Source organism: Lissotriton helveticus, chromosome 9, assembly GCF_964261635.1.
Source record: "Lissotriton helveticus chromosome 9, aLisHel1.1, whole genome shotgun sequence".
In the NCBI taxonomy this organism is placed as follows: domain Eukaryota; kingdom Metazoa; phylum Chordata; class Amphibia; order Caudata; family Salamandridae; genus Lissotriton; species Lissotriton helveticus.
In genome coordinates, this window is record NC_136070.1 from 523,484,108 (window position 1) to 523,495,110 (window position 11,003).

General features: G+C 40.3%; 1 protein-coding gene across 1 annotated transcript in view; it reads left to right on the plus strand.

The window, feature by feature from the left end:
* Positions 1-9,397, plus strand: part of ACTR10 (actin related protein 10) — a 186,669-nt gene extending 177,272 nt beyond the window's left edge. The window contains exon 13 of the mRNA XM_078660372.1: positions 7,510-9,397. Within this exon, the coding sequence (XP_078516498.1) occupies positions 7,510-7,691 (182 nt within the window). The 3' untranslated portion in view covers positions 7,692-9,397. The remainder of the gene's footprint in view (positions 1-7,509) is intronic.
* Positions 9,398-11,003: the final 1,606 nt, after the last annotated feature.

Here is an 11,003-nt window from a genome sequence, read left to right on the forward strand (position 1 = left end):
CTTCCTTCACTATTACCAATACTGCAGACTATTTAGCTTTGGAAAATGGCAGCGGGCTGGCTACTTTCCCAGAGGTAGAATATGTGTACCTTTTAGGGCTGCCAACAGCAGAGGTGGCTTTATTTGTTTCATTTGTTGTTTTACTACTACTTCCTATATTTTCATCATCCGTGCCCTTGCTCCCTTTTAATCCGGCCCTGATGGAACCAGTTTTAGCAGCTTGGGCAAACCATAATCTGCCCCATCAATCAGCCGCTAGGTTGCCCACTAGCACGAGGGCCCCAGCTTTCTCTCTGCTTACACTTTCCTGAAAGCCTTCTGGTGAAGACTTCCTCCTGCATTAATCAAAACCCGGATTCCTTCTCCAATCTGCCTTCTAATAGGATGTCTTTAAAAAAAAAATACATTGAGGAAAAAGGTTTTTCATCTGGAAGTCTGGCTCTTTCGTCTTTCAATGTGATTTGCCTCTTTGCTAGGTATGCCCACGTAGTGTGGAAGGCGGCACTGTTGTTTAAACCTAGTCTCCAGGTTCAACTTTAGGATAACTTTTCTGAGGTGGTTTATTATGGCAGAATGTGGCAAAACAGATCTTGAGGTTGAGCCTACACACTATGGACTCAGTGGCAAGGTTAATGCGCTCCTTGGTAGCCATCAGATGTCATACCTCCTCCACTTTACCAGCTTCTATGGGGATGTCCTGGCAGTCGTGATTGACATGCCTTTTGATGGCTCTTCTTTGGCGTAAAAGCTGATTTGGTCGTGGAGTGTTTTAAGCAGTGGTGTGACTACACCTTGTTCTGAGATTGACTTCTACAGTGTGCCAATTTCACAAACAGTACTGCAAGTTTCAGGAAGTCCTGGTCCTACAGAAGAAAAGGGATTGTGGAGCTACTACGAGAATAGATTTGACAGGAATATTGCTCCTGCTATTTTCTTTGCCAAAAATGAATGAAGGAACATTTCTGGAGTGCGTGGTTACCCAGGAGCATCCCAGCGCTAAGACGCCAAGTAAACTGAGAGGAGGTTAATGAAAGGGGAAGGTTTTCAGCAATTTTCTGAACTTGAGGTAATCTGGTTTGGAGCGTACATGAAGGGGAATTGAATTCTTTCTTGGACAGGAAGCCAATGCGAGGTAGCCAGGGCGGGCCTTGCAGAGGAACATTTAGAAATGTTCAGCAGCATACGAGCCTCACAGTTCTGTACTATTTGTCGGTTTTTTTTAATCGTAGCCTGGGGGGCTCCCAGGTATATAGCATTGGCGTAATCGAGCCGTGATTATATGAGGGCCTGCACCAGAAGTCGTCTAGCAGCAAACGGGAGCAGGGGAAGTAGCTTTTTAAACATTCTTAGTAGGCAATAACAGCTTGCTGCCACTCTACATGATTGCTCTCTAAAATCGAGGTTGCAATCAATCCAGACTCCTAGACTCTTTATACTTTTTTTGGGGCGGGGTACCTAGGCAACTGGGCCAAAGGGGATCTACATTTGGGGGAGCAGGCTTCCCCAAAAGCAGTAGTTCAGTCATAGATCTGTTAAGTTTAGAAACAGAACCACTCATCCAGTTAAAGACTTTCTGAAGGAAGGTGGCTAGATCAGGGTCTAGTTGGTTGGATTGCTTCAAGGAGATAATTAATTGTGTGTCGTCGGCATATGTGACGATCTGTACTCCAAATGGGTGTACTGTTTCAGTCAACGAACTCATATCGATGTTGAACATCGTGGGACTTAAGGAAGATCCCTGTGGGACCCCACAAGTCAACGGAATATGTTTCAAGGAGCATTCCCCTTCGAAAACTGAATAGACCCTGTTTTGGAGGAAAGACTGTAGCCATTTTAGTGCCAGTCCGGTCACTCCGGCCTCCCTCAGTCTTTGTATCATTAGCTGGTGATTAACAGTGTTGAAGGTCGCGCTGAGGTCCAATAAAATAAGGGCAGCACAGCCTCCATTGTCAAGGGTCTTCCTGATTTCCTCTACTGCAGCTAAGATAGCTGTCTCTGTGCCTTGTTGGGGTCTGAATCCAGTCTGCGTAGGATGCAGACAGTTATTATCTTCCAAGAAGGCCGATAAAATCGAATTACTGTATTTTTCCACTAATTTACTGACTCCTGGCAGTAAGGAGATTGGTCTATAGTTTCCCCAATTATCTGGATCAAGGTTCGGTTTCTTTAGGAGTGCTTTCACCCTAGCATGTTTCCATTATGGTGGGACAATCCCAGTTTTAAGTGAGGTATTATTACAATCAAGTATGGCTGGTGACACCACCTCTGAAATTTTATGGAGAATAGTAGGGGGGGGCTCCATCTAAGGGGGAACCTTTGCAAGGTCTTGAGATCCAGAGGATGGAATTTCTCCACCAGAATGGGGATGTCAGGAGTGATTATATCACTTGATGCTCGCATTTGTGGAACAGTAATAGGAAGGAAGGAATTGTAGATGGTTTGTATCTTTTCTGAGAAGAAATCCGCAATTTGATTGCACCGCAATTGAACATTGTCTGTGACATTAAGGGGGATAGGGGGGGTAAGAAGGAATTTGGCGATTTTAAATATCTCACGAGGAGAGTTTGCTGATTAAATTTTTCCTCGATAGTAGAGGTCTTGAGTAATTATTATTTAATTTGATGGATTTTGATAGCTTTTCGGCATTTGATTTTACTAGTGGCGGAGAAGACCTTCCTCCAACTTCTGCCTCCAACATGCCTTTTACATATGTTTTAGCTGGCGTAATTTTTGAGAATACCAAGGATTTGTTTTTGCTCCCACTTTTTCTGAGATTTCCTTCTTAGGGAGAACACAATTAAGTGCAAGTTCAAGCTAGTTATTAAGATTGGCATTGGCAACAATGGGGTTAGGATGAGATGGGGGGGGGGGAAGTGTCCTTAAGTTTGCTAATCAAGGTATCTAGGGGGAGTTTCGACCACTTGCAAGCAATTTTTGTAACACTGACAGTTGGTGGGTTGGCATCTGGTAATGTCCAATTAAAAGGAAGTAAGAAGTGGTCTGACCACGGAATAGGAACGGCATCCTCTACGAAAAGGTTGCTTATGTTAGAAAAAATAGGGCCCAACAAATAGCCTTTGGTATGGGTGGGACTGTTCGCTTTTAACATGAGTTTGAACATCTGGTAAGTCCTTCTTAAAAAGCCCAAGAGGGCCTGGAGGTCGGTAAACCAGAATCCCTGAGAAGGTGTATGTGGGAGCTAGATCAATCACAAAGGACATACTTTCACAATCAGGAACAAGGTTTGCGGTTGTTCTGGATACGAAGTTGTCCTTGTGAATTATGGCCAGACCACCTCCACGACCTGTATTGCGGTCAAGCCTCTGGATAACGTAGTTTGGGGGAAGAGATTGAACAATATCAAAATCTGTGTCATTGTTTAGCAAGTCTCAGTTAAAAATAAAGTATCGGGGTTTCTCTCTTCGAGGAGTAGATAGATTTCAGTGAAATGTTTAGGGAGCGAGCGGCAATTGAGTAGATGCATCTTGACCTGTCTTTTATTGGGAATATCTACTAAAGTATGAGTGGAAGATTGAAAATGAGGGGTGTAACAATCCTCGCAAAACACAGTGTTGGTCTCTGTAAGAGAATTAAGGGGGATAAGATGGGACGGTGGGCTATAGTGGAATTTGAACAAATAACTGGTAATAACCCTATCGCAATATGCGCCATTTATGGGTCTAAACTAGATGATCCTGACATATTACATTTTTTTAAGAATCGAACATGCCCTATGGCCACGCCTCTTGATCCTTTGTGGTGATTTTAACATTCACTTGGCTAGTCATTTCAATTTGAACACTGACTTACCATATCAGGACAGGAAAGTAAAAGTGTATAAAGCTTTGCAAAGCTTAGTAAGGGAACAAGGCCTGATAGACAGCTGGTTTGAGTATAGGTCAATGGATCCAGGATTTACTTTCTACTTGGCCCCCCATAATAGGTTAGTTTGATTGTATTCTTTTTTCATTTCTGACCAGTCAGTTAAAATAATTAAATTGGAAAACTACCCAAGAACAGTGTCTGATCATAATGCTCTGGTGATTTAAGTTCTATTGTCTGGGCATACTAGGATTCTAAGGCCCAGGACTTTTGAAAGAAAACTTCTGTGCAATCAACTTTACCAGGACCATATGACTAAATGGATTGTTGAATTCTTTAAGATAAATAGAGGTTCATCTGCTGATACTATAGTATGGGATACGTTCAAGGCAAGGATTAGAGGCGGGACCCTAAGCTTTTCCATTGCCTGACAGAAAGCTCTGCAGAATCAAATAGGAAATGGTTCAAGCAGTTAGAAGTGGCGGAACGTGAGCTCATGAGAAGAGTTAGCAAAGGGCTCAATTAAGAGGAGTGCCAGCAGGAAATTTCAATTGTCAAGGCTAAAATACATCAACACTTTGGTTCAGAGGTAGCGGCTAAATATGTACAATATTGGGCTGAACAGCAGGAATTAGGGGAGAGCACTGGGCAAATTTTAGCAAAACGCCTGCGACAACGAGAGGTAACGAATAGAATTGTCAAAATTAAAGATCAAATAGGACAGACTCAAGAATCTCCAACAGAAATATTAAATGGTTTTTAAAAACTACTATGAGTAATTGTATACTGAGGAAGGAACCTTAGTAGATGGAGAGCCTGAGGCAGCATTTTTTAAGGATTTAGAGACAAAGATGGTCACAGATACACAAAATAGAATTCTTGCAAGAATTAGAAACAGCTGTAAATTATTTAGCCCTTGGTAAGGCCACTGGCCCCAATGGGGTTCCCCTTGAGTTTTACAGGACATTCTTTATATCTTGTCAGCACCAGATCCTGCAAAAATTCCGAAATGCTGAGGGGTGATATGCTTCGGATTCATGGCAAAAGGCTGCTATAGTAGTGTTTTAAAAAACTAATACCAGCATCGTATCGGCCTATTTCACTTATAAACTGCAACAGCAAAATCTATTCTAAGGTACTGGCAACTAGATTAGGTAAGGTTATTACCCCTCTAGTTTCGTCTAAGCAGGGATTTATCCCTGGTAGGGATACAACAGATCATGTGCGATGGGTTATAGCTCTATTAGATCAGGCTCAGGCCATGGAATCAACGCGGGGATAGCCCTGTTGGACGACGGGAAAGGGTTCGACAGGGTTTCCTGGTGGTATCTGTGGTATGCGTTACAATGGAAGGGATTCTGTGGAGAGTTTATTCAGGCGATCAGGACACTACATCTCTCTCCAAAGGCTGCAATATATATATATATATATATATATATCAGGCCAAAACTCAAAGGAGATTAATATTAGTAGAGGTACAAGGCAGGGCTGCCCGTGCTCACCTCTGCTTTTTGCCCTCTATTTGGACCCTTTTTTACATCAATATTAAGGCGGTGAAGGTTGGTGATATTAATGAGAGCACTCGCGTATGCTGATGACATTGCAGTTCTTAAAACAGATGTTATTTTGGCAATTCCAGAGGTAAAGCGGTTGGCAGAACAGTTTGGAACCTTCTCAAGTTATAAATTAAATATCGAGAAGACACAAATTTTATGTTCTGGACCTGTTCAAACGTTGGATATCTTGGTTGTCCAGGAGGCAATTTACATAGGGGTAAGGATTACACCTGCAATTGAAAAAATACCTGATTTAAATATTACTCCAATAATTGATAATGTGAGTAAAAAATTGGAGAAGCTAGATCATGTCCACCTATCTCTGTATGGTCGCAGTAATGTCATCAAAATGTCGGTCCTCCCGAAGTTTTTATGTATTTTTAGAAGGGTTCCACTACAATTCTCCTCATCTACCTTAGCAAAGATCGATTAGATTTGTCAGAGATTTTTATGGGGGTACCGTAAACAAAGAAGAGCGGCCAAATGGATGACCCATCCAAAATAACAGGGAGGATGGGCAATTCCCAGAATTTTCCTTTATTATTGGGCGGCAATGCTGCAACATATGGGCATTCTTTTAGTGGGGCATAAAGCAGAAATTCCAGGGGAAGCCAGACCAACAATTTATGAAATAGGACTGGGGGCGGACATTAAAGGGTGCTTGTTCAAGATCCTTGAACCTAGTTATTATTTAAAAAACTAAATTTAAAATCTTAAAAGCTGCTTTTGAGGTGCGGGGACAAGTACGACGACAATTAAAGATCCCAAATTTAAATGCATGTATTCCATTTTCTGTGCTGGGCTTACTCCCACCAATTTTTCAGCACCAAATTACTTTTAGATGGAGGGAAAAAGGAATTAAAGGAATTAGTGACCTCGATGATCTATGTAGAGAAGGCCAGCTTATCTCATTCATGGATCTGCAGGAAACGTTTGGGGTGGATCAAAGGGATTTTTTTAATTTCTGCAGATAAGAAGCTTTCTTGGTAGTAATAAGAACAGGATAAAGGAAAAAACAGAAATGATTCCCTTGGTGGAGTTAATGAGGAACAAGTTCAGGATCGGGAAGATCTATCAAAACTTAATTCAATCATTCCCGGATGATTTGGAAGTTCAGAATAGAAAATGGGAAAATAGGTTGGGTGAGGATTCCTTGGAGCTTGCAAATCAGGTGTTATTAACAGGGCGTCTTGGAAGTCAACACTATATGTCCGCTTTTGATCTATATTATTCTCCAGAAAAATTAGCTAAATGGGTGAAAGGAGGAAGAGGAGGAAAATGCAATCGATGTGAATTAGCTGCAACTGATTCACTACACATGTTCTTCACCTGCCCAAAAATGGACATTTTCGTGCAGGAACTAGAGGCCTTTTTAACTAAGGTCTTAGAATTCGCGATTTTAATCACAGACATTTTATTCATTTTAGGGCTACTAGACAGCATAGAAGCGAATAAAAGAAATAGAGCAGAGATAGGGTTTCTGTTTATTGCTATAGCCATTCCTCACTCTTGCATAACTTCACAATGGATCGGCACAGATCCCCCTACCTTCTCCAATTGGAGATCCAGGATACTGGCAATTTACAATATAGAATCTGCAGTGTATCTGTTAAAGGAAATAAGAAAAAGATGGTTTGGGCAGAAATTATGGGCCCCAATCAGCAATTTGATGAAATAGCAAACTTGTAATTAGTGATCTATTGATGGCACAGACACTTTATCTCTGATATACTATCTAAGGAAATCTATAGGGTAATTCAAGCCGTTATATTACTATTCCTTTTGTATATGTATGAATGAATTATAATATGCTTTTTAATGTCTTTCCAAATATTTGAGATGGACTTCTGTTTTTTTATCATGTATTCATGAAATGTGATGACATGTAATAAGTGTTTTTTTATGGTTAAATAAAAATGTTAATAAAAATATATACATACATACATACATACATACATACATACATACATATCTTAATTAACATCCAGATCAATGGAACCACAATATGGGACTTCCTTTTCAGTTCTACTTCTGATTTCACTTTTCGTCCCACTTACTTGCTTTAAATATCTACATGTGGTTATTCTTAATACTCTGATTTGTGTAACTGATTTTATTTTGTTTTTTAAAGGAGCTGTCTTTGGAGCTTTGCAAGACATCCTGGGCAGCCGCTCAATTTCAAAGGAATATTATAGTCAGACCGGTCGTATTCCTGACTGGTGCTGCATCAGAAACTCAAATGTTGAACTTATGTTTGATGTTGGTAAAGCACCACCGCCTATGATGAAAAGAGCCTTTTCAACAGAAAAATAGCTGAAGTAGCAATAAGCTGGGATCTCATGAATATGAATCCTGCAAATGGAGTATGTCAACAAAGTTACCCCTCGTACATGTGTAAAGCCATAAATCTGTGTGTCCATCTTCAGACACCGCTGCACTCAAGAGTTGAGCGCCCACTTAAAAGTGATATTTATCTGTAGGTATTTATTGAGTTTATAAATGGAAATTTTGTTGCAGTTTGAAAAGCACCCACTGTTGCCAATGTTTTGAACAGAATAAAAATAGAAGGCACTTGCTTGTCCTGGAAAACTGAGTATTCTGTTATCTGTTTAGTCATAACACATTAGTCTTGCATACTCAGCCTATGGTTCCACTGAGAAGAGGGAAAGGTTTCTTGTACTTTTCTTTTTCTTTTTAGTGCTGGTCTGTCTTCCTGATTAAATGTACTTGTTTGTGATGGCTCAAAAAGCACACAATAAACAGTGTGTTGCCATGGTCTTTTACAGTCTTCTAACAAGTGAACGTCTATACAAAAAAACACATGCGGCATCACCACTAAAGATATGTGTTAAACTTGTGGCAAACGCCCAGTGGCTGAGAAGACTGAATAAAGTTTTTCTTAACAATATACGTGGTCGGATCCCTTGTAAAGTCTTGCTTTGTAGCGCTGATTTTTATACAAAGCTTGACACTTTAAATTATAATGTTTTTAAATTTTCCAGTTTTTATTAGATATTCAGAGAAGCAGGATGAAGTTGAACTGAGCACGTAAAGGTGTATGTTGAATGGTGGTCCAAAGTCATTTATTTCTACTCTTGTATTCGGACAATACTCTTTAACTATACATTAATATATGTAACGTATGTCATAACACTAACACCAACCCAATCTGTGCTGTACTCAATAGCAGAAGGCCATTGTGCACTTCACAGTAACTATCATTGCCTTTTTATGCTAGCTTGCAATTTTAATTCAAAAGTGCTCCTCTCGAGGTTTGTGTGGTTTATGGTGGCATTTGTTATTTCAGTTCTGAAAACGTGTATTACTGTATTCTAGCAAAGTACTGCTTTGCAGTTCAGTGAGTAATCGTCTATTAAGCACATATTTTATTACGTGTTATTGCAAACAATTGTTTCTTTTGCAACTGCAGCTAAAATTTAGCACAAATTATATAAAATATAGCCATTCTTGTAACATGACCCAAATAATAAAACCATTGCACTGCTGCGCCTTTGTGGGCATAGCCGCACAGTGCATTAGCATTGGAAGGTTGTGTCCTATGTAATCTAATCCAATCCAAAAGTCTTTGCGTAGCAGGCCTCTGCCGAATGGTGAGGAGGTCCGAGTTCGTACAGCAGTGGAGAAACATGCCCTACCGATTGTTACTTTATATGTACTATCAAAGATGCGGCGGACATATTGTGTTATATTTTATGTAATGTAACTGGCATTTATAAAGCACTCTGTTACTTTGGGGAATGGCCTGGCGCTATGCATCCGAGGTGTGAACCTAACTGAGGGACCTCCATAGTTTTGATTAAAAAGCCAAGTTTTCCTTTTTTTCTGAAACTGAGAGGGGGCTGAAATGTTCTGTATCTCCAAAAGGGAGTTTGTGCCATGAAGGTCTAAAAAACGAACCATGGCTGATTCTTAAGGATACTTGTGTTTTCTCTTGCACCACAGTAAAAAATGTCCCCAGATCTGTTTGTTTTCTTCTAATAAAGAATATTCACATAAAAGTATATCTAGTCTGTTGGTTTGTTCTGTGAATGCTTGTTTTCTATAGCCATTTTACCCTTCAAGAAAGGAATGTATCTCAGAGGTTTAGTGCTCTGAAAGAAAACCGAATAAGAACATTGTGAGACAGTCGCCACAACAGTCAACAAAACATTCTTGTAAAATATGTGCTAAGGAATGTAAATCATAACCTAACATTCTCATTAACTGATCATCCCTTCAATCTAGATTTCATTCCTTCCTTTTAGGGGTGTATCCACTACTGACTAAACATGCCTTTTGCATCAATGAAAAAGCACAGACCTAATCAGAAATAGGATATGTTTTTCTTTGTTTTTTCTTTGATATGATATCCATGTACAATATGTCAAACTGTCTAAAATGAAAAAATTAAATTGACCAATGTTTAAATCAACTTGTCACTGATAAAGAATTTGGTCATTTATGTGTAGCCAAAGTGGTTAACTAATAATTGACGAATAGCTTTTTAGTATTTAGGTAGCGTTTTTGCTTATTGAATTTGCATTTATTTCACCTGCTTCTCTACCTTTAGTTATTATCAGGGGTCCCCTTATTTGTGAGCAGTTCCAATCAGACTGCTCCCCAAGGGGGTACCATAGCCTATGGGGTGCGGAAGGAGGTTTGGGTCTGAGATTTCCCCACAATCACCACAGTGTATCCAACTAAAAAGGATAGCGTGAAGACAAAAGAGCTTTGGTAGGAGCAATGCTAGGTACAAGCTGCAGGGGCATCTTGAGGGGGGCCCTGGTACTTATTTTCTTTTTACATACCAAGCACTGCGGCACAGGTGTTTCTTTACAGTTTAATGATACTTTTGCTACAAGCAATGTGTTTGTGTAGTGCAATCAGGGCTGCCAGTGGTGTATGGAGCATAGCAACATGTAGGTTTGGTCTGAAGGTTTACTTTGTTTGGGGATAACTCGATGGTGGTGAACTGGTTTGAGTAGATCGGATAGTCCAGCCTCATCTGCTGTATCCGAGCTAGAAGGCCTAGGGTGAGTGTATGTGCTAATCCTGGTTACTTGATTGAATCTTCTTCTTGAGCCAGATGGGCTGGGGTGACTGCAGGTGACACACAGATCTGATGGTAGCTGCACAGCAATGTAGAGGGCTTTGTAAAACAGGTGCCCAAGTGCTGTGAAGAAGCACATGACTCTTTAGTTCAGTGGTACCTCTGGTGTACAGGGAAGCCAGACCTGTCAAAGAGTCCAAATGACCGACTAGTTATCATCAGTCCATCATGCAGGTTTTCAGGGGTCACCTCATCAGTGGATTAAGACGCTTGATGGAGGTAGGAATGAAATGAACGATGAAGGGAAGTAAGACCTATAGAAAGGATGGTTTGTGTAGGCATGTCTGTGGATCATGAGTGAGCTTGGCTTGATGACTTGGTTAATTGATCAATTGAATGGTAGGTGGAGCATAGAAAGCATATGCACGTTTTTACTTCAACACAAATTAATCTAAAGTTTACAAAAAGAAGGCATGGGGATATGTTAGATTAATTTTGGTACCAGCGTGCATATTTGGATTATATATAGGTGATTTTCTTTAACCACCCCATGAAGGACCATTATGTGCCCAATC